At 31.1% G+C, this 25,549-nt stretch overlaps 1 protein-coding gene across 4 annotated transcripts in view; it reads left to right on the plus strand.

Moving 5' to 3' along the window:
* Positions 1-445: 445 nt before the first annotated feature.
* The window catches only part of LOC106470778 (microphthalmia-associated transcription factor-like), an 84,227-nt gene continuing 59,123 nt past the window's right edge, over positions 446-25,549 (plus strand). Inside the window, exons 1-3 of one of the 4 annotated variants that reach the window (XM_022400914.1) lie at positions 446-516; positions 16,618-16,822; positions 21,073-21,282. In XM_022400914.1, coding sequence (XP_022256622.1) covers positions 16,646-16,822; positions 21,073-21,282 — 387 coding nt within the window. In that variant the 5' untranslated portion in view covers positions 446-516; positions 16,618-16,645. Of the gene's footprint in view, positions 517-6,241; positions 6,581-11,823; positions 12,018-16,617; positions 16,823-21,072; positions 21,283-25,549 lie in introns of those variants that run through there. The other 3 variants (XM_013931383.2, XM_022400777.1, XM_022400868.1) reach the window with 3 other exon arrangements.

Raw genomic sequence — 25,549 nt, forward strand, 5'->3', positions numbered from 1 at the left:
TTTATGAGTTGAGGCTGCCATTTTAGATAGACGTTCAATACTCTTCGATGGTTTTTCTCTGGTTGAACATAAGCACTCACAAGTTTCATCAACAGATTGACTGTATAGGAAATGCACTAAACAGTTAGGAAATGGATATAAGCTTAGATATTTTTTATATTATCTCTGATCGACAACTTGTGTGTTAGGAAACTGATACAGGGTAATGACGTAAGTCCGGGAAATAAGATATATATGTGTAAGTACATCAGTATCGTTTACAGTGTAAACAACCTGTATGCCTCTACGCCTTCTACGTCTATATAAGCTAAATAATACATACTAACGATTAAAGAAGTCAAATGGAATTATTATATATGAATGAATGTTAAAATTAAATATGAAATTAAACCCGTTTATCCGTTAAAATATGTATCTTCTACTCACATCCGTTTCATAAACAACGAAGCCGTGATTCTCCGGGAATTTTAAGTGTGTTTCAACGGATACAAATATAATACACACATTGAATTCTGGGTGAGTGAACTCTGGAAATTGGGGCAGAGATAACGATAAATTATTTCCCTTTTTTTTTTTTGATTAGTTAAATGAATATTTATATAAATATATTTGTTTGAGAGAAAAGCCACAGTAGGCTATTTGCTGTGTTCACCGTAGGGAATCGAACCCAGGATTTTAGCGTTGTAAATCCATAATCTTACAGCTGTCCCACTGGGGGACCATAAATGAATACATCTAAGAAAAAATAGTTTCCCCTTTCTAGTGATACACCATGCCAAACTCTTTTTTTGGGTGTGAAATAAATTTATAATATTTTTTTCGTATGCTTTACCCATTGTTTGAAATATAGTAATCATATGACATTTAAAACTTTGCACCATTTCTTTATTACCAATTACCTTCATAATATAGCTTGTTAAAGTAAAATGTCAGGTTGTTGTTGTACAACTATTGTCTTTCTTTGTTCAATGCTATTATCACTTTTCAGGGAAAATACTTTTTTATGTATTGTGCATATCACATACAGCATTTTTCTCTTCTTTCTAAGATACTTTAAGTAAATGTTTAGTGCTAAACTAAGGTTACAAGCAATTAATTAATTATTTAGGTGCATTATTGTTATACAAATCGCTTATGTTTACATGCAAATCAATATTGCCCTATAGATTTATTATTCGTGTATTTATACTGGATATGTAGGTGGAATTAGATATGAATATTAATGCACTAGTTATTTACTTGTTATTTACAAAACTGCTATACTGATTATTAACGTATACCTACACATTACTATATGAGCAAGTAACGTGTAAATGAAAGTTATTTACTTTAAGTAAATAATTGTGTACGTTTTCTAAATGTTTTACCTATTGTTATGCTCGATATATATATAAGTGAATTAATGATTTGCTATAAAAGCTTACTTGTATTGCTGTTTATGAACCTATAGACCAGATGGAAGGTTACTGTTGCCGGAAAAGCTTACTTGTATTGCTGTTTATGAACCTATAGACCAGATGGAAGGTTACTGTTGCCGGAAAAGTCGTCCTATAGCTTACTAGTAATTCGTCTCTTTGTGTATTTTTGCTGTGTAAACTGTCTCTCTGTTTATCCTCTCTCGCTCAATACATAACGTAAGCTTATACAACTGGATTTCGTGAACTACTTCATGGAAACAACTTTAGAATTGTCCCTTTTTTTATTTTGAGCAAACTTAAAACCATAAGAAGTGCAACAATATATTTGTATTTTAATTTTCAGCATCATAGTTTCTGTTTGTAGAAATGATGAATTGCTTACATAACTTTTTGTTTGTTTGTCGATAAACAAAAGGCCACACACATTGGGCTATCTGTGCTGTGCCCACTGCGGATATTGAAACACGATTCTTAGCGAGATAAGCTTTCAGACTTTCTTGCGCAACTCTTTGATTTTGGATGTGGTTAACAACCCAAGAGAAACAACGTTAAAATCTTCATTCCTTTTTTGAGTAAATTAATATTACAAGAAGAGCGACAATGGATTATTATTTGCACTTGACTTTTCAGCATCAGAACTGCTGCTTGAAGAAATGATGAACTGGTTCCATAACTTTCTGTTTCAGTTTAGAATGCTTTTTCTAAATGATGGTGACTGTTTAGCATACATCCTGCATGGTGATAATAATAATAATAATGAAGCATAGCAGTAAAAGAATCTTAAATGCTTAGTTTGACTTGTGATGTAAACCAGCACTCATCATAACAATCACTTGAGCCTCTTTTATCTAATGATAAAAAAATGTTTACATGTCTTTCAGAAAGGAATTATTTGGTGTTTTGAATGTAAAATATATATATAGCAAATTCCCATCCCAGGGAATGTGTCAGATATTTCCAGTTTGCGCGCACAACTACGAGTAAACGTTGTTCAAGGCCCGGTTTGGCCAGGTGGTTAGGGCGCTCGACTCGCAATCTGAGGGTCGCGGATTCGAATCCCCGTCCCACCAAACATGCTCCCTCTTTCAGCCGTATGGGCGTTATAATGTGACGGTAATCCCACTATTCGTTGGTAAAAGAGTAGCCCAAGAGTTGGCGGTGTGTGGTGATGACTAGCTGCCTTCCCCCTAGTCTTACACTGCTAAATTAGAGACGGATAGCGCAGACAGCCCTCGTGTAGCTTTTGGAGAAATTCAAAAACAAAACAAAAAACAACGTTGTTCAAATGGTACATGCCTTAAATAACCAATGTGACAGTAAGAAGTTAATTTTTGGAATGTTTATATAAAAAAGTGAGTAGACGAGTTGGTTAGATTTTGTCATAATCAAGTGATATCTCATGGATCCGTGAAATGAAACATAAAATGTGAGAGAAGTATGAAGATAATTTAAAAAACAACAACTTATTTCAACATAAGTGTGTTGGTTTAATGATAACTGGCAGAAAATCTATTTTCAACATTTTTATCCTCTATTGTAACTGTAGGCCATTTTATTCATAGTTATTTAGTATGTTTTTTTTCCGCAAGAAACCATATTTTATACTACCAAACAACAAATATATATATATAACAAACACAACTTTATGTTATTGTGACTTGCAGAAATCTATACAATACTTATTTGTTGTTGTTTTTTAGATGTTTGGTGAGTATCTGAAAAGCAACTCGTATTACCACATGACGAGATGATGACGGTCAAGGAGTAAGTTTTTATCTAATTGCTGACGTCCAGTTTGTATACTAACATGTGACAGTCGTGGGAAGAATCAATACAGATTCTCGTAAAACGTCGAGCAACCAAAATATTTGATCATGTCAATTTCGTTGACAGAAGTACCAAAACTATACAAAAAAACAAACGATGTTACTATTTGTTTATTTATTATTTTACAATCACAAGAGTGGGGTATTTAAAACATTTTATTTCACCGATTATGTGAGAAGGGTTTGATTCTAAAGCTACTAAGTTCTTTGTACTTGGCACACCACCAGAGTGATTGTCTTCGTTGATCAAGTAAAATAAATGATACTATATTGTGTAGCTTTGGGCTTAACATCAAACAAAATATATAATTTCTCACTCACAAAGTAGCGTCATCTTTCGTATCTTGTAAGAAGTTGAAAATTAGAAACCTTAATATTGTTTACTAATCTTATGTTTTGCAGTTTAGTAGGTCTTGAGACCACCCTTCGGAAGGTTTCGGTCTCGGACCATTTGGGTCTCGACGATTTTAAGGTCTTGAAAGCGAGACCGGCTAAATTCAAAAGTTTTACCAATATTCAGACGTACCCAGGATTTTTAAGCACTAAATATCGATTACGCAGCAGGTTATAGTGCCTCCCTCATTTTTGCTTACGTCACCAACTGGTACATTACCTGTACATCAATCCACAGTTACAACATGCAATATTCCAAAATAATAGCTATTATACATTGTATTACGCATATTACAAGTTTGTATGAACTTCATCTGGTGCACGTATTTACGTTAAATGTTAGCGATTATCTCTGATATTCAACATGTCTAGTAGATTTGCCGTGATACCATTCGGCTCCAAGGACCATAAATAATTCATTGACACCATAAACTCTTGAAAAACAACAACACTTTTTCTTTTGTTTTATTTGATGACCCTTTGTTATTCATTCGTTATTTCTTTTCCTTGTTTTTGTTTTTTCATAGGAGGAAACTTTAAAACAAAGACTGTAGGGTTAACGTGTAAAAGATTTGCGGTTAAGATGTTAATAAAGTTCGTTTGACGAATGTGGTTTTTATTCTTCTTGCTTTATTTTTCATTATGTAATTTATTACAAGGTCTCGGTCATGGTCTTGACCCCTAAAGTCTCGACTACAACACTGATATTTTGATATACCTTCAGTCAACATTCACAGTTCTTTGTAATGATAGGTGAAATAGTTGACAAAAAATTAATAATTTTGGTACAATTTTATTATATTAATCATTTGATTATCCCATAAGCCCCCCCAGTGCCACAGCGGCATGTCTGCGGACTTACAACGCTAGAATTCGGGTTTCGATACCCGTGGTGGGCAGAGCACAGATAGCCCATTGTGTAGCTTTGTGCTTAATTACAAACAATTATCACGTCAAAATATGTTTGTTTTCAGTTTTTTCTGGTTTTGTGCATTGATAACTGTAGTTTATAGTTCAAAACCATGTACAAAGAGTGACATTTTGAAATGTATTTTTAATAAAATCGATTGATTGAGTTTAAGTTGACAATTTTAGAAACTTGCCCTTTCTTCTTACTAAAGTAAATGACATTTAATTATGACTCTATTTACAAACGTTTATTTCTCTCTTCGTTATAAGTGTGACATGTTTAAAGTTTATTTGTGAAAATTCTAAAGTGTTTGTCTTCATTACTACCAGCTCTTACTAAATAATCTCAGTACACTTAAAGAGTAAATTACTGAAGATCCATGTAGGATTTTTTAGTGTTGTTCTTTACACATTTCGTGGATTCGTAGCTCTTGAGTTTGACACTTTCAATAAATATTTCAGTGAACACATCAGTGTAAGACCCGACTTACTTTCCCAAAGCTATACAGAGTAGATACAATAGCCACTTATACAAATAAATAAATAAAATAAAAAATAAAGGGTAAGGAATTAATAGCTTTATATAATAACCGAATATAATAGCATAAATAACATATAACTTTAGGTACGTTTTGCGACTTTTATTAGGTTTGAAAATTAACTCGACTATAAGTGTTAAAACTGCTGTCCAAATAATAATATAAACTGTTTCATGGTCATTGAAATAATAAATATTTTTATAGAAAACATTTGAAAATTTACAAACAATGATTCAGCTGCAAAATTCCAAGTTAAAGTTTGTTAAACACACAAAAAAAACAAAAAAAAACGCTAAAGGCATTTTCTAGAACACTAAATGAAATTAATCAACATTCTAAATATTACATGCTTTGCTGAACATGAGTAGAATCACAAAACAAATAGACGGTGGAACGGGCACAGAATCACTCATGATCGTCTTAGGTGAGTGTCACCTAATCGTAACAATGATTAGAAAAAAAAAGGTGTTTTCAGGTATATTCTATCCTTTTTTGGTTGAATATACCTTTATATAACTTTTTTACATAACAATTGGAAAAATTTAGTCCACTCCGTAATTGTTTTTCAAGTACCATTGTTGCAAAAGGTATGAAGCAACTTAAAAGCATTTAAAATTTTTCAGATGACAGAAAGAAACACGTGACTGCATATTTTTACAGTCTGATCCTGACAAATTACTTACAACGACGAAATACCAACGTTTTGTGCCGATTCATACTGATTTTTGTCTTATGCATAATACAAAAACATATTCTATTTTGAAAAATAGAAGTACCAATAAAAGTTTAAATACATATTTAATTGTGTGTGTGCGTGTTTTATCGCACTGAGTGTATTATCATTAGAAAAATAAGTTTAATTTTCCAAATTATATTCATGACAATTGTATGAAATGATGATGGTTGGATTTAAACTGAGCGAAAGTAGCTTTACGTTTTTCAAAACGTTTAATTGTTATGAGTAAGCAATTCGTAGATAATTTTTGTCGAGATGACGTAAGATATTCCTATATGAGTCACATGGAAGTCTTACCAATTAAATTAAAGCCATGTTTCTGTCTTTTTTGTGGCCTATCCAATAGAATAGCGACATTTCCAGACAATCTGCGCATGTGGGGGCATGCTGTTGTAAGTGTTAGGAAGCTGGATATTTTGTATATGTGATTGTCCTAGACTACTGATACAAAGTCACGAAAACTCTTTCATTTTTAAAACAAATGATAATTCATCCATAAAATTTTGGAATTTCACACTCATTTAACTGTTTATTACTTGTTCATTTTCTTATCGAAATGACATCTTCAACCAATGAATCGGGCATTGATCTCGATTATGATCTTAATGAACATCAGCGATTTGATTTTGAGGTAGCAACTCCTAATGCTGATTATTTTATAAGATCTACGGCAAGTTCCAGTACTACTACGAGTGCCAACGTTAACACTAACACCAATTCAATGTTTTATACACTGAAAAGTAGAACACCACCCGAAAGGTAAGCAAATTAGCGTACGTTTACTGCTAGATGAAGTATTAAATCAAAACAATTTACAAGTGAGTTATTGTGTTATGAGTTGTGGTATTTTACAGGATGAAAAATTATCTTTCCTCCTCCCCCTCCAAAAAAAAGAAAGAGATGTGGGACACACATTTGTTATTTTAACGCTTTTTTTTTCTTTAGCGTTAATGCCCAGTTTCAAAGTAGATGATCCATGCAATACAAAACACAAGGGGCGTGATTTTTATGCCAACCTGTATGTCTATTTGAGTATTTGTTGAATTTGTCTATGCCGTAAAACACAGTGTTTTGTGCTATGTTTGTATTATTGCTTCGCCATAGGGAGTTTTTACGCCACGTGATAAGTATGTGGCTTAAGACCAGACCTTTCCTGAAAGGTTACGGGATGATTTCAACGCGAATTAGTTTAAAGGTGATGATTACTTTAGTGACTCTTTATTGTTACAGTGCATGAATGATTATTGATTTAGCAAATTTGTTTAGTTAACTTTTGACTTTCAGGCAGTTAGTTAGTTCAGTTTTGTGAATACTGAGTTTTGTGTTGCCAAATAAATAGAGATTAGAAAAAGTGCCCTGCTAACAAAAGAAATTAGTAAATAAATGAATTTGTTGCAGTAGTAAGTACTATGAATTTAGGCCTGTTTGTCATTATTAGTAGAACAAAATTGAAAAGTTGCAAAACCTGAAGTTCTAGAAATAAAATTCTTTCATTATCATTAATGGCCTGCACTTTGCATTTTATTTTTATCAAATAATCTAAAAGAACCCACCCAATAATAGAAACCATTACAATAACAGTGTGAGGAGTAAGATTATGTTTGTAAAAATGAAGTAAAATCTAGTCTGAACTTCAAAATGATGATATGTGCTAAAAAGGATGTAATAAATTACTTGGAAATGATGAAACAGTGGTTATATTTGATGAAAGGTAAGGTTGAGGAAGCTAAAGAGAATGTACAGATGGATTATAACAATAAAACTGAAGAACATAAACACTATAGATATAGAATGAAGGATACACAAGGTAATAAAGGTAGCATAAATTAACAGAGTAGAATCCAAGATGAGAAATCCACAAATGATGATGAACTACTGTAATCCAACACTCATCTGAAAGATTCTCAGACAAAAGGTATGCATAAATATTAAGCTGATTATTTAGTGGATCAGGAATGGTGCTGAATGTCCCTCATGGCCAAAAGTGTCTCAATTCAGCCTAAATACAAAGATATAATTGACATAGTGGGAATTGTACAAGAAGGATTTTTATGGCAAAAATGGGAAGATGTGAGTAGACAGCAACTACAGCAATATTATATTGGAGCACCATTTAAGAAAGTTGCTCTTTTATTTGAGAGAAACAATGGGAAAAAATACATCATGATGGTGGTGGACTATTTTACCAAATGGCCTGAAACATATGCTGTTCCTCATCAGGAAGTAGAAACTCTAGCAAAGAAGCTTGACAATGAATTTCTTTCAAAATTTGAAGTACCTGTGGAACTTCACTCAGGTCAGAGAGAGAACTCTGAACCACCCTTGATTTCTGATGTGTGTCAATTTCTTAGAATCAAAAAGATCAGGACAACAACCCTTCATCCATCTTCTGATAGAATGATGGAGAAATACAACTATACAACTTTAAATCAATTAGTAGTTTATGTGGATGAGCATAAGGAAATGTAAGATTAAGATTATCCACTCCTACTCATGAATTATTGAACAGCAATATATATGAAGCTACATACAACATATCACTATCACTGATGTCCGAAAGGAAGCTACAATTGCTGTTAGACCTTCTGTGCTCACACCCTGAGTCTTGTACAGAGTATGCAGTGAAGCTGAGGAACAATATTGATGCCATACATGACTTTACCTCGAAAAATACTTAAATCAGCTAGTGATAAGATGAAATGTTACTTTAATGTGAATGCTGATAAACCTGTATTTCATTGTAGTAAGTGTATAACTGTACAATCCATTTCAAAATGAAGAACTATATCCAAAGTTAAGTAGTACTGGGAACAGCCTTATGCTGTATCAAAGTAATCAGTTATATTATTCATAGAATTCAGAAGAAGGGCATATGTTCTAAGTCAAAGGTCATCCACCATGATTTCTTTGTAAGCATATCAGCAAGAGAACAACCAACTGGTTAACTTTCTAGAAGATTTTATCAAAGTATGCTGAAGAGCCTGAGATTCTTGTCAAGACCACTTCCAGAGTATCACCAGGGATAGAGATATTGGTGGATTTCCTTAACTACCTACTTAAAGAGACACTCCCCACTCTACCAAGTGAAAACACTTAAGTTTTGATATAGGGCAAGATATCATCCTACTTTTGTATCATAAGCCACAGAAAACCATCATAAATATTGCTGACTGCACTGAATAGACAGTTTAAAGACAGTAGATGAGTAAAGAAAGAATATTTTGTTTTGTTTTTATCATAATTTTGATTATACTACTTTTATTCATACCATTAATTATTTATTGTAATGCTTTTATTTATGAATACTAATGTTTTGAATTTTCAAGAATTACTTTATTGTTAATTATGGAAATTTTGAATGCACCATTGTTTAATTTGTATGATAGAAACACTCAAACAACTTCACAGTCCTGGAAGGGGGCAGTGTTGTAGATTAATTATGTTTTCTCTAAATTTAAATGTTTGTATTGTTGTTTTGTCAAAGGGAGTTTAGATATTAGTGATGAACACATGGTGTAATGACTAGAGCTCTCTTGAAAGTTTATGACACAGTTTCAATCGGATAAAACTCATAGTGGATTAGAGTTGATGATTGATTTATTGAGCCTTTTACAGTACTTGATTAATTGTTGAGTTAGTAAATTTCTTAACCATTTTGTCTGTTAATGTCAGTCAGTTAGTTCAATTTTTTGAATACTGAGTTTGTGTTTCAATGAAGAAATAGAGATGTAAGAAAGGGTTGTACATGTACATACAAGAGAAATCTAGCAAGCAAGTGAAGTTCTTGTATTAATGTCTACTGTGAACTTTAGCTTATCAGTAAGCATTAATAAAGCTAATTTGTAAAGTTATAGAACCTGAAGTTTAAAAAATAAAGTGCTGTCCATATCATTAAATGGACTGGACTTTACATTATTATTTTTTATCAAATAATCTAAAATAACCCACTCATTAATAGAAAATATCACAATAATTAATCCTAACTAAACATGATCATTAGCATTAGTTTTATACAGATTGATCAGATTTGAATTTCGCTTGTGCATTTGTGGTGGACTGAGGGTTTGAAAGAATCCCCAATTACTTGTTTTAAAGCCTTTAAAATTTCAATGACAAAAAAGTCATCTACTATACATTTTTTATTGTAAATAAGTGATATTACATGTACAAGTTTTGCTGTAATCTTATCTCCCCACAACTTATTTGGAAATTTCAAAAGCAGGAAAAATGTGTTTATTGTTTGAAATCAACACTGGCTGAGTGTGCATGACATGAATAGCATCACAGCTTTCTTATTATTTCTTCTAAAATTGATTGATATGGGAAGATGTATTTGAAATTTTTGAAAAAGGATATTTCAGTTCAGGCATTAAGTGTCATTGCCAAAAATTCACCATACATTGTATGTGTAAAAAATAATATAATCTGTATAATTTTGAAATGTGTTAGATTAGTACATGTCAATAAAACTTCTTAAGACAGAAAAGAAAAAAAAAATCTATTTCCCTAAAACATTAAAAGTAAGAAAATTATCTTCTATTACTTTTATAATAGACTCTGTAGAGAAGATAAGAAAGTGATAAAGATTATTCTGCCATTAAGTTCAATAGTAAAGCAACACAAGCTAAATGTAGCCCTTGTTACTCATATGCATGCTCATGCCCTACACACTAAAAGAATGTTAATGTAAAGGCACTACCACATCATCAGAGAAACCATTTTTTAACTATATAATTCTTGGAGAGAGATATGTGCTAAAGAAAAAGGGTGGATCTGAGCTTCCAGTACTTATTATTATCTGCAGGAATGCCACCCTTTGTGTCATTTGTGCTAGTAATTACTAATCATAGTATTCATATCTCATTGAAAAAAAATTAGAAAAAGTGAACATTTTATAAGAAAGGATTTTTCTTGAAAGTATTGCAAGGGAAGAGTGTTCAGATTATGCTGATATAAACTGTAATTTTTTTACATATTGAAAGTGATACCATTTATTGAAAAAATAAGTTTTTTTAAGAACTCCGTTTTTAGTACTATATTTACAAATAACATCAATAAACATATAATCAAACCCTCACTACAGTCCTAGTTATGGTTGTTGTACATACCATAGTTATTTTTCTAATTGTCTGAACCTTGAATACCCAAAGTGTGAAATTTTTTTATGGATCTTTGTTTGTGGTGCCATTCAATAGATGGCACCACATTGCATTTATTATTATGGTCACATAGATAGATACATGTATAGGTGCTACATCCATTATAGTAAGATAACTCCTGTTAGCGTGTGTGTGTGTGTGAGGCACAGGTATGCATGTGCCTCAATCACATAAATGTAGACAGGATCAACTACTCCAGCCTCTCCTCTTATCTAATGTTTTTTAATCATAAATTTCCCATACTTGAACATGCAGTCAGTAAAATTGGTTGCTACTTTTTTATTATTATTATTTATGGATGTATGTGGTATAATATTTACAGTATGCCACTGTTTTGTTTAAAAGAAGCTGAATAGGATGTGAAACATTAAATATCATTAACAGTTTTTTTGTTTGTTTTTTATTTCGTGCAAAGCTACACGAGGGCTATCTGTGCTAGCCGTCCCTAATTTAGCAGTGCAAGACTAGAGAGAAGGCAATTAGTCATCACCACCCACTTCCAACTCATGGGTTACTCTTTTACCAAGGAATAGTGGGATTGATCAGCAGTTACAATGCCCTCACATCTGAAAGGGCGAGCATGTTTGGTGGGATGGGGATTCAAACCCGTGACCCTCAGATTGCGAGTCGAGCACCCTAACCACCTGGCCATGTCGGGCCATCATTAACAGCAAGTGATAAACAATGCATTCTATTCAGAAGTTAATATTAATTATATGTGTTGAAGACAGTTTTAGTTTTTAAGTACACATGTAGGAAATGTGTTTGTTATTGAAAAATGGCATTGACTGATGTAAAAGTTTATAATTTCCTCTCCCAGTATTTGAAATGATGGAAGAAAGATACTGTGACTCAAAGCAAGGGTTTCTCTTATTGACACCAAATCTCTAACATTCTGTTGGCTGCACATGTAACCCATCAAGTATATCATATCAGGCATGTTTCCAAAAAGATGAAAAGGATAACTGGGAAGATCAAGTCTAATTGCCTTACCAAAGACATAAAGGAAAAAATAAGAGAACAACGACATATGAGATGTAAGATTTTCTGAACTATAGGAAAGCTAGAGGTTTGATTAAAAAAGAAATTATTAAATCCAAAAGGAGTTTGAGGAACAGCTAGAAGATAATGCTAAAACTAATGGTTAGGATTTTTTAAAGGTAAGCAAAATGTTAAAAGTGAGGATTGAGTCCTGAAAGAATGTTGATTTGATGGGAAAGTTTTTGTTGAAGACTATATGATGGCTGAGCCTCGAAATGTTATATTCTTTCTGTTTTTATAAGAAAAAATATTAGTAATATTTCTTGGCCCTGAAAATATTCTATAGGAAATATTGGGATTAACTTGAACCATATACATGTTAATCCATTGGTGGTAAGTAGAAAGACTGAGAGATTAAAAATAAATAAAGCACCAAGACAATGTTTTCCACAGGGTTTTAAAGAAGGTCAAAGATCAGATATGTGAGTGTCTATCTTTCATATTTTGTAGGTCATTAGATAATGGACAGGTGCCTGAGGATTATAGAGTTGCTGATATTATATTACTCCTATTTTTAAAGGGGGTGATAAGAGTTGTCCTGGAAATTTTAAGCCAAGTATTATTATTTCTGTAGTGAGACAATTCTTTGCAAAGTAATTTAATGAAAATTATTATTATTATCATAAATTAAAACCAACATTGATTCACTAAAGGAAAATCTTGTCTTACTAATTTGTTAACTTTTTTGAGTATATTACTTGTTATCTGGTGTACTTAGATTTCCAAAAAGCTTTTGATAAGATGTCACACAAAGAAATTATCTATGAAAATTACATTAATAGAGGTTTGGAAAAGACTAGTTAATTGGATTGTAGGGTGGTAGATGGAGAGAAAGTAAAGGGTTATTAATAATGGAATATGGTCAGATTAGACCCTTATTTCTAGTGAAGTGCCTAAGAGTCACTGCTTGGTCCTTAATTTTTTTACTTACATAATTGTATTGATATGTGCATAATTAGTAATTTAGTAAAGTTTACTGATGAAAAATTCTTGCATATTTATAGTTGTACTGAGAATTCTGAGATACTACTGTATGACTTAATTTGATCAGTTGGTGAGTTGGAGAAATATTTGGCAAATAGCTTTTAATTATAAGTGCAAGGCATGGTGTTAGTTGCATATAGTTATGCAGGATTTTCTGACTGATTCTATGGATAAACATGATACAAGCATAAGGAAATTTATTTAATTTTCCAAACAATGAGTGATTCATAAAAACTGATTTCTGGATCCAAATTGTGAAAACTTTAATTATTTTGATGTTGAAGGTTAATGGATTCTAACATGCTACTGTTGTTTAATCAGTGGAGGCAGAGAGAAGACACAGAAAGTAATAAAAGAAAATAATGTTAATGTTTGTGCATGTGTACACACACACACATAAAAATTTGGGTTCAATAAATTAAGAAATATAAATCTTGAAATTAGATTAACATGAGTAGTGCAAAAGAGAAAAGTTGTGGAATTTACTTTGAGTAGTATGTCATCAGATGCACCACATGGTCAGTTTAGGAGCAGTAAGCTGGAAGTAATAGATAAATAAAACTAAACCTGAGAACTAGTTGATAAGTATAATACATTTACCAGACACTGATTTAACTAAATTAATTAGATGATGATTTACTATTATTAATGATATGTTGTATAACTTATAATGGCAAGTGAAGGCTAGGTAATACTGTGATATATCCAGGTAAAACTGAATTAACTTTTGAGCAATAGGATAGGTCTGCTTAATAAAAGGAGACGCAATTAAGATACTTAGTATAAAATAATTTTATATCACTGAGTGACTGTGAATGAATGAAATAAAAATACCAGACTAAGTGAAATATAAAATGAACAGTCTTTATTAAGACTTATTTAACACAAACACGGTATGTGCATGATTTTACTTACACAGGATGATCAGTTTTACTGGATTTTCTATTAAAATTTAACTTCAAATAATTTTTTAAGCTCTACTTTTTGTCTTTACTCTGGCTTAAGACCAAACATGAAACAAAAAGAAGCTTTGGGAATTTGTTTTTACCTTACTATACACACACACACACACAATGTTAACTTTTGTATACCCATTCAGCAGCTGTTTCAATCGAGTCATTATTAAAATGACCATTAAACTTGGCTAAGACGAGCAAAATGTTCTGTATTTTTTGTGAAAATGTAAATCATTTCCAGTAGGATAAATTATAAGAAATACTTAATTTCAGAAATTACTTGCACAGAATTATGGTTGGTGGCTTATCAGCTTATAATGAAATTACTTGCACAGAATTATGGTTGGTGGCTTATCAGCTTATAATGTTTGGGATAACCAAAAGAAGTTTATGTATTTTTGTTAATAAAGTGGCTAGTGGGTGTTACTTGATAGTCCATTTTATCAGGCACTTATTTGGAGAAAATTTTTTACAACACTTAAAGTTCATATTATGTTGTTGTTTTGTAAATGACTGATGTTGCAAAAACTTTATGTTGTAACCCAGCTGACCTGATGAGCTCTGGGATTGAGTAAAATGCCTCATCAGAAGTGGTATTCAACAAATTAGGAGTAGTTGAAACACTCATATATTCACTTTTTTTTAATGGAAACCTGGACAAATGATATGAAGAATGTAATCAGTTCTATTATGGTGGCATATATAATTTTTATTAATGATACATTTTGTGGCGTATGAATATTTGAAGACCTTTAACTGTCCATAGTAGCTTAGAAAGTTAAATATACTGTATTTTTTAATGGAAGGAAAAGATAAGTGTTACATTTTGTAATAATTTATGTGTATGATTTTAGGTGTTGGTCATTACCACTTTTACAGTTGCTTTTAATTGCTCTCTAAAAGGAACATCCTGAATTAATTTTTAAAAATCACTTAATTATGACAAGTATTGTAATGTAAATAAAATTTATCTCATTAGTGAGAATAAATTGTCATTTGATTAGGTACTTATTTTGGCTTGGTATGAACATATAATTCCCGGTCATATATATTATAATGACAGTTACTGATTTTTCTTGTGTCTTAGATGAACTCTTTCCTTCCATTCACTTCAGTTTATTGGGTATACCTTGTAAACAAACAAAGTTCTCAATTGTGGAATATTTCTTAGGAAAGAATAATTTCACTATGTAGCATTGTCAATCATGTCCCAGTGACCTGAGTTTCAAAACTTCTTGGACACTTACTCCATGCAAGTACTGTGAAAGACATATAAATATATGGTTAACAGAAATTATAATTAATGTTATGTGTACATTCTATGCAATATGGAAACATTGTTTGAAAAAGCATAATCACATGTATCACAAACTTGTTATAGAATATATAAATTTTACATGAGTCTATTTAAATTAGAAACTTGTGCACAGTGTTAGTGATGATGTAAGGGTAAATAATCTTTTCTTAGCACTATGATATATTTTTAGATGAAACCCTTTATGGCTCATGTACAAATTAGTTTCCTGTAAAGGTTACTTGTGCACCAATTGTTTATTTATTTTTAATACTTTTTCTTGCATAATTTTTCCTAGTTAAATAGAGTAAACATGTTTAGGCCTTTAGCTTGAAATTTAAGTTGATGTGTTTCATTTATCGGTATTAATGCTTTTGACCTTTCATGGTTTCAATTTAATGTTAATTTTTTCTTTACTTAACTAGTTAATTAAACATGAGTTCAAATTTTATTTAAATCATAACTAAAAATCAAACTTTTCTTTGCCCCAGTTGTTAGAATATATGGTTATAGTAACAGTTTTAATTTATCAGTTACCATGTTTTCCAATATTTGTCTTTGATTTACAAAACAAATGTAAGCATACAGTTTTTGCACCTAAAGTTACACGTATGTACAGTACCTCTGTGCACAGAAGTGGATTTCATTTCCATGTAGCTTTTTTTTTTGTATACTTTTTCTAGTGATAATTTAATGTTACTCTGATTTTAAAAACCTGGTTTAAAGAAGGAATATTAGGGCTAGACATTTTAGTGACTTCAAAATCTTATATAAATATAAGCTTTTATGTCCATGAACTTATCTGTATCTTTCAAATACTTAAAATAATTCCAACTTGCATAACACACACACACACTACATCATCCAGTTAGCCATTCCACAAATGTATAACTGTTAACCAAAAATAAGTTTTATTGAAAAACAAGTCTACATCAGGATTTCCAAGTTTAATCCTGGATTACTCGTAGTATTCAAATTCATATTTTTTCAACCTTTTCATCACACCACACTTAGACACACAGGTATATGTGTGACTAAAGTTAAAATTTCATCCTATAGTTGTTGTTGTTTTCTGCAACAATTAAAACAGATCTATTCAACTTTCTTCTGCAATTAATACACACAGCAAGAATTTGTTTTTGAAGTCAATCAATGCCTTAAAAATCATATAAAAATGTTATGTATATATGTTTTATATATGTATTTAAATTTTTTTTTCAATATCCTGTCTTTATTGTTAATTTGTATAGGAAGAGCAAAATGCTTTATTTTTCTTAACATTTATGTATATATATATATATAATATGATACTATTACAAGAGAAGTTTTTCTTATTATTATTATTTTTTAAATATTGTATAGTTCTGTGGATCTGAAAACTGCTGCCATAATGAGTCGTACCAACCTTAAACAACAGTTGATGCGAGAACAGATGCAACAGTTAAAACAGAAAGAAGCACTAGTTCAACCAAAGATACTTTCATCTTCTGCTCTTACAACAGCTGCAATTAAAGTACCATTAGCAACCTCTGCAGTTGGTCTCTCTGTACCTCGTCAAGTGCTACAAGTTAGTTTTTCAGATGCAACAAATTTCATTTCATTGAAAAAAAAACGTTGTTAGAGTGTTAATTTATTGCTCATCTGTAGGCTAGACTAGCTTCCTGTCAGTTATAAGTTTAAGAATGTTTGTACAAACTTTCCACTGGAATATGCATAGTAATTTGTATGTTAAAGTTTATAATGTGCTGGATATTTCTTGTCTTTATGTATTATAATTATCAAAGTTTATTTTTTTCTTATATTTCCATTCCAAACTAAATTACACTTGTTTTTCAAAGCCTTTCCTAGAAGTAATTAACTAAGCAAGCTCAGTTACTGTTCCTTCATGTATGATGTTTGTGCTGTAGGATCCACATGTGGAATTATAGTTTAGTCACACTTCCAGTGTTTCATATTTTCTTTCCATGATAATTTTATCAAATTATACTTACAGAATGTAATTTTTAACATATTCTTTGTCACTTTAGCAGTTATTTAATGTATATGTAAATTAGAAAAATTTATCATAACCAATTAACTTTGAATTTTGCTGAGATGTGGCACTATAAACTCTACAAATAAGTCCTCAAATACATGTATGACCTGAATTTTTTAAACACAACTCTGAAAGTAGGACTAACTTTGTTACTGATTTGAAAATTTCCAAGTCAAAATATGTTATTGATGCAGAAATATTTAATACATTAAAAACAAATTCCATGATACCATATCATCACCATCTATGCTAGTTTCTCCATTAGCAGTAATACAACTCAACAAGTCTTCAAACTTAATTTGCCTTGGACAAACTTTGTCCCACAGTTTCTGTTGTAGGTCATTTTAGTCCCTCCCATTAGGTTTTCCCATTAAATAATGTTTGCTCAGTTATGACATGCATCTTTATCCATCAGTTATTGCGATCTTCTCATCACATGACTAATCCCATTATTTCATTTGTTTAACCATTTGTATAATATTTTGCACTTTTGATCTTTTTCTCTCTATGTTTATTACACCCAGCATGACACAAATACATGATTTTTGAAATGAGAACTTGTTTTCCAATTCCAGTATACATATTTGCTTTGTATGGTACTCTATAAAAACCTACTTCATATACAGTGCTTGTTGCATTGATTCCTGAAGTGAACAAGAATTTCTGCTCTTTATGGCATTCTGAAGTCTCAACCTGTAAAAACCCAAAATTTGCTCCACTATAAAAACTATTGCAAAAACAGAAGAACTTCCAGACTGATTATATGAACACTCCCTTTAAAAGTACAAGTGAATTAGGTATATATTGACTATTATAATTTTTATTTTATTTTTTGTTATTAACATACTAAGGGGAGATTTACATTGAATATGTGCAGTAAATGTACTATATATATTCTTTAGAACACATACACGGTTACATATCTTTGGTTTCTTATGCATTTCAATAACAAGGGGAAAAAAAGCTTGCTGAGAATGCTGCTTTTGGCTGTTTAACATAAGCTAATTTTGATGTTTTGAAATTTACTTCTTAAAAATTTAGTTATGTAGGCAGTTTAATTACTATGAGAGTGATGCAGTATTCATACAAAGCTCATCTTTTCAGATATTCTTAAAAATATAATGATTTGGTACCATGGAAATATTTATTTTTTATGTATGAGATATACATTCCATGCATAAACAACGTTAACAGCTTTTGACTACTAATTTATGACAGACTGTTTGATATAAAATATGCTAAAAGCACTTGATTTTGCTGATGTTTGTAGATAGTAAATATAAATCATGTACTTGTAAATTATTACATCATTGTACCTATTACTAAGCCACTTGGTTGTAAATCCTGAATGTATAGATCTAAGTTTTTGGTTTGAACAAGGTGAGTGTGATAGAAAAAATATAAGCAATCCTTGTCTTACATTCCTTATCTCAAATTATTTAAAATGGGCCAGGTGTGGCCTAGTGGTTAATATGCTCAGACTATGAATTTGAGAATTCACGGTTTACTTCCCATTGCCATAAAAGTTCACTCCGCACTTCAGGACCATGGGTACACTATAAGAATGAAGGTCAAATCTCACTATTTGGGCAACCAAGAGTTGTTCACTAGCTGCTTTTCCTCTAGGCTGTCAGTTCAAATATTCTGAAACAAAATATTTCGAAAATTATAACAAAAAAGTTCAGAGTTGTTGCAGTGATCGAGTATCATGAGTTTTACTTGCTAATTTATTATAAACGTAAAACAGTTGCTAATATTCAAGCATCTTAACTAGTAACTGAACCTATGTGTAGAAAGTAAAAGATGATCTTAATTATATTTTTAACTTCATATAAAACCTTGTTAGCATGATAATGAAATTTCAAATAAAAATAGTAGTTTTTCCTCTCTGATAAAACAGATAATTATATAATTGAACAATGTATTTTATACAAGTAATAAAAAAATTTGTAAATGTAAAATGATGTAGGAATGGCAGTGCCAAAAGGAATACAAACAAGAATATAGGTATGATACAGCTATACATAGATCATCCCTAAATGACTCAATATCAACATTTAATGTTACACTGTAAAATGCACGAGTACAAAATCGTGATGAGGTAGGTCAAATTGACCGACCTCGTAGCAAGAGTCTGTAATAATCAAGACATGTTTTGACTCAACTTGGTTTTCCTTGCACGTAAATCTTCGACTCTCAGTTACGCTACATTGATGGTTAAATGTACTTTTTGTCATAGAGAGCAGAGTAATAGGTAGAGTTTAAGTTTTTTTTTACTGTAATATGCACTTGTTTTGTGGTACTTATATCAGTTATATTTGTTACATTGTCACGTCATGTGACCTTCGATTTAACTCCTTAGTGGTTTGACCTATAACATACTTCTTTTTACACTCCATCGATACCTACCCTGACATGTCCATGATTTTATGATAAACCAACTGCATACCAACAGTCAGGAATATATAACTTCTAACTGTGGTAATATTAAAGTCAAGTGTGCATTTTACAGTGGAACATTAAATTTTAATATTGAAAGTCATGTAGGGATGATCTATGTATAGTTGTATCATCCCTATATTGTTGTTTGCATTCTTTTAGGCACTGCCATCCATACATCATTTTACATTTACAAAATGATTTTTGTTACTTGTTTTATGCTGTTTTTTCCCCTGAATGGAAGTTAGTTTTATGAATGTGTGTAATAAAAATTTTATATTATGTGTATTGATTTTTTTTACTCTTTCACTTGATACATAATATAGGGGTTGGCTCCCCAAAGACACTGATTGTATGGTGTATAAAGCATTGAGTATTATACATGTTACAGTCATCTAATGTTCATCTATTATTAGCTGGTAATTCCTGTTTCACCCTGTACTTAAGCTTTTTGAAGGAACACCAGATTTCTGTAAGAAAGCTAACTTCCGGGGGTAATGATAACATCATTTAAACTAGATTTATGATTTTTTAAAAATTACTACTAGATATTACGACTAAGCAATTACATTGTGCACTGCCCAGAAACACATAAAGTAAACTCAGGTTTAAACTGACATTAGTTATAAAGTACTTGTAGAGTTATTTCGACCAAAACAAGAAGAAGAAAGAATAACAGTTTGCTTTGTTGGTCACTTTTGGGTTTGGTATCTTAATGATGGTAGAGAAACAAATTAAAGTGAGTAGAAATTAAAACTCTCTGTCATTGTTGATTTTTAGCATGCATTATTTGTATTATGCCTATTGAGTACCTTGGCTATTCCTACATATATAGTCTACCAACTTTATGTTTACAAAGCAGATCTCTACTTATGAAACTTTTAAATAATTCTGTTTGTTTTGCTAGGTAAATTTATTTTTGAAACAGTGATATTTTATAACTGTAGCTTTTTTTGAGTCATAGAAAGTTCCTATTACATCCAAACTTCCAAATTAAAATTCTGAATTCCTGGCAGCTGATGTATTGATCTCATCATTATAGGTATACCTTTTATGAGGTGTTTTTGATCTGGAAAAACATTCAATTTCCAAATATGATTCTTAAAGAAATTCACTTAAATGAGCAGAATTCATGGCTTAGATATGGTACCTAACTGCTGATAATGTGATATATATAATTACTACAATCATGGTTTTACAAACCTTTAGAGCTTTAACAAAGTTATAGAGTTAACACTATCAGGGAGTGACTTTCTAAAAAACATGCATAGTGTTCTGTTTATAACTATCATATATAAGAACAAATAGAAAATTGACAGTTTTGAAAATGCATTTTCTTCCAGGTCCAGACTCGATTAGAAAACCCCACAAAATACCACGTTTTGCAGAGCCAGAGAAGACAAGTACAACAATATATAAGTAATACTCATGGGACTACTCACCCACAAATTCATACTTGGTCTCATGCCCCAAATGTAGGAAGCTGTGATCCAAGTCCCGACAGCCCATCACCTATCCTACCTAGCAGTTCTGCACCCACTAGCATATCAGAGGTGAGTGTCATTTTCTTCGTATGTTTAATCAATGGAGCGATGATTGATTTATCAAATTTGAGCAGTTGTAAAATTTCAAAATTTTAATATTGTAAAGAAAATCTCAAAGCATACTGATACATTACTATACTTTTATTGCTTGGCTATTTAAAGTAGAATGTATGTACATAAAACACTTTTTAAACTTTTATAAATAATTAGAATGCTGACCACATATTGATAAGTAGAATATTTGTATAAGAATAGTTTTTAAGATTTTAGTGAATTAATTTCTTATAGATAAAAGCCAAAGTACATTTTCTTTATGTGTAAAGAAGAAAATTGAGTAATAAGCTTATCAAGTCTTGAGTATGTAGTGCTAAGAATAATTTTCAAAATAAAAGTAATAAAAACCTGTTATTTTGACTAAAGTTTGCACTTTTGGCTGTTGTTCATAACAGAAGTTTGTAATTATTTCAAGATTAAACTTATAACTAGGAAGAAGGTTAACATTTAATTCTTTTAAATTATAGGATTTTTTTTTTCAATTTTGTTATATTATATTAGGTTCATTTTCCATTATGACAGTAAAAAATAAACAAAGTTTAAAGAGCCATAACTCATTTCTGTTTTCTCTCATTCCTTTATTGCCTTAAATTCAAAGGAAAAATACGCTTAGTCCATGCTTACTTTTTTCTGATTTTTAGTACTTCAGTTATGAAAGGATTAATTTGCATTTAGTGCAAAGTTTGTTTATTAGAGATTTTCTTTGGTGTGAGTAAAATCTTCTGGCAAGTAATATAAGTGAAATTCATCAAAGATTTAGCTTGTTGTGAGATCTTTAATATAAAAAATATTAAAATAACAGGCACTAGTTTTAGGTTTGTTCTTTTTAGAAATTTTTTTGGTTAAAACATCATTGGAAACCATTATTAGTTTTCATCAGATGTAACTACTTTTCTCTCTGAAAATGTGAGTTACTCCTTCCTACTTCTCAGCAAAATATCACTGATGACTAATATTATTGTATAACACTAATAAATGAAGCTTGCAAATCCTCAGTATTACATTTAAAGCTGATCAGGTTTTAGCTTAACTTGAGAAACAGGTTGTAAGCAGCTCAGGATATTGCTTACGTTCTTCAGAAATAATACTGAGCCAGGATGGTGCGTCACAATAGCTTCCTGTTCTTTAAAGTATGGATAGAGGGTGTATGAGTCATGGTGATTCCTTCTTTTTTTATTTTTTAAGTTGCCATGTATATGTTTGGAAAAATCCTATTATGTATTTTAGATTCAGCATTATCTTTAAATACTACCTCAGGAAAATAAACAATTTTTAATTTTGAACTTAAAAAACTGTTACTTTAATTAAGATCCCATTAAATGAAATTATGTCAGTGTAAACTTTGCTCATAAATAGTTTTTATAGAGTAAAGGTTGATACATTCTATGTAGAAACCACTGAAACTACTAGACTATTAAAGATTTATTAAAAATCAATGTCATTAAAATCTTAATTATTAATATGTAAGAACAGTAGCACTATGTCATAGTGACATCATGCTGGCTAACTGTTTCATTTGCTGGGAAAATACACTGAATTAAAAATATTTAACAGAAAACTAAGTAGTCATAATATATTTAGAGTAAAACATAATCTTATACATCAAAGAAGTAATATTACACTATAAAGTTGAATCTACTTCAACAAACTCCAAAATAACAGAGTTAGAAATGAAGTAACCACACTCTCTGTACATGTATTATTGAATTTATTGTTTAAATGTATCATTGGCATCAGAAACAAAATGTATGTAAGTGAGAAAACATTGAAAGTGAATCAACTTAACACTTGAATGTGTCTAGGGCATGCTTCCCCAGAAAACTTACTAGAGTGGCAGTTTGGGCCTATTTGAATGCAGTGTAGGTCAAGATATAATAGAAATTGAGGGAAAAAAAAAACAAAAGCCAAAATTAATATGCAAATAAACTGTTTAGTGGCCAATATGATATATTTTTTTTACACGATCTCTACATATATTCCAATTCTTTATTTTCCACCACCAAATACACTTTGAAATGTTTGTTTGTTTATTTACAATCATTATTTTAGACTAAAAACACAATTCATTTTGAAGAAAATGTAAACATGTCAAAATATATCCAAAAGTGGATGCTTGCTCCTTTCTGGTGTATTCAAGATTTCCTCTCCCTTGTTCCAACACCTATTCATATGAGAAAAGCAATCAATATGGTATATGGTGAAAGCCTATAATAAATATGATGAAAATAATACAGCATTAGTGCTATGTGCATAACTTGGAAGAGAACCAATCACATTTAATAATCTTACGTATTTGTGGCTTCACTGCATGACAAACAAGAGGTTGATTGAACTTCATCGTTCAGTGTAAGATGTATCAACTAATCTTCACGGTAAAGCAGGTTGTATAGGTTAAATATATGTCTTTAGTTTAAAATTACTGTTACAATTTAAGAAGGACCAAAGATAAAATTCATGTGCTGGCATTTCTTCATCCTTTACGTAATTTTTAGCTTCAGCCCTGTCACAAAATTCAAAGCCTTCGTTACCAATAACCACATGCTAAAAAACCCTACATTTAAATTAGAGCTATAATGTTTGATAAAAACGAAATATCTTGTAAATAACAAAAGAAATTTAAGGACATTAACTGCTTTTTATTCAACATGATTAGTACTGGGCACATGTAGGGCTATTAGTAAAAGAGAACATCCAGTGTTAAGTGTAGGTACGTTAATACTATAAAGTAATTTTTTTCAGAACCAAAAAACTCGCAAGGCCAATCCAGTTAAAATAAAAACGAAACTTTTTGCCGTGCAGATTCCAGGCGCCACAAAGATTAGATAGATGTTAGTTTCGTAACTGATACACCCAACATCATGTGAGTAGAAAACAAAACTTAAAAACTCGTGATCATCCATATACTCTTTAGATGTAATAGGGGAGGGGAAATGAAGTTAGCTATATGCAGTTTTGAATAACAATTTTAAAAAAAGCTGAGTAAAATTTTGATTTTAGTGTCCTTTCGTCTGTAGCACTCACTGTCTTGCTAAAACAGCGTTCTTGCACGTAGACGAACGAATTTCAACACGTGTTTCGTGAATTTGGAATTCATTTCTGTTGTAATATTACTTTGTTCAGTGATGCGTGTAGAAATATCGTCGGTATAACATATTCTCATTGACAACGGATACAGTTATTACGTGAACAATAAAAGACCGTTTTAATATATGTACTGTATTCTTGTTAATTTTAATGACGGTTAAAAGGATGTCAAAGTTCAGAGAAACGTTGATGACTAATCTGCTTTAAAGTTTCTTGTTTGCAAGTCATCAGAGCTAGACAAACCCTTTCAAAACTGTTGAATCCCCATCTGCTGGAAGCAGTTTTGATTTTTTTTCCCCTCACAAACTGTCTACTTTAGTGTCGTCTAGAGAAATTAATATTAACTTCAGAGCAGAGCAAGTAGAACTTAAAATCAATCTGGAAATCAGTTTAGCTATATATATATATTAAATTTCTACTTATAAAGATTAGAATGTACTGTCTCATCACTTGGTCTCCTAACTTGGGAAATTTAGGTTAGTCATAAATAGATATATTAAGCTAGTAATGTCAAACAATCTCTATAATAAAAGATAGAATAAGAAAGTAGTGACTTTTGATATATTAAATAGTATAATTAATACCGTTAATGACAGTGACAGTAAATAAATGATATAGTTTACCATACTTAGGGAACACAGAAACGCTAGCTGTTGACTTGAGCTACTGTCATAAAAATAAATTTCTTTGAAAAACATAACCTAGTATAACGTTTCCGATTTTTTCTTCAATCTCCCTAACGCATGTTTTGACCAATGAAAACTCGTTAAGACACTCCTCTGTGACAAATTTGCAACGACACATACTAATGTTTAAACTGTGTCGAGTTAGTAGCAGTAATTTTCCTTTAGTGCAACCTAAAATGAATGTTTATGAAGATACAAAACAATAAACAAGAAAATAAAATAATACCTGAACTCTCCACGAAAATACAGTAATGTTAAATGTACTACACAGAGTCAGAAAACACCATACCAATCTAGCTATGTGGTGCATTTAATACTAACATTCACTTTTAATGGCTGGAGACGGCTTAAATGGGTAATGAAGAAAAACTTTAATATAAGTTTAACATGACAGCAAATGTACAGCGTTTCGACAAGGTTTTGTCATCAACCCTGATGATCACAAAACTTTG

The sequence above is a fragment of the Limulus polyphemus genome, unplaced genomic scaffold, assembly GCF_000517525.1.
Source record: "Limulus polyphemus unplaced genomic scaffold, Limulus_polyphemus-2.1.2 Scaffold4, whole genome shotgun sequence".
Taxonomy (NCBI): Eukaryota; Metazoa; Arthropoda; class Merostomata; order Xiphosura; family Limulidae; genus Limulus; species Limulus polyphemus.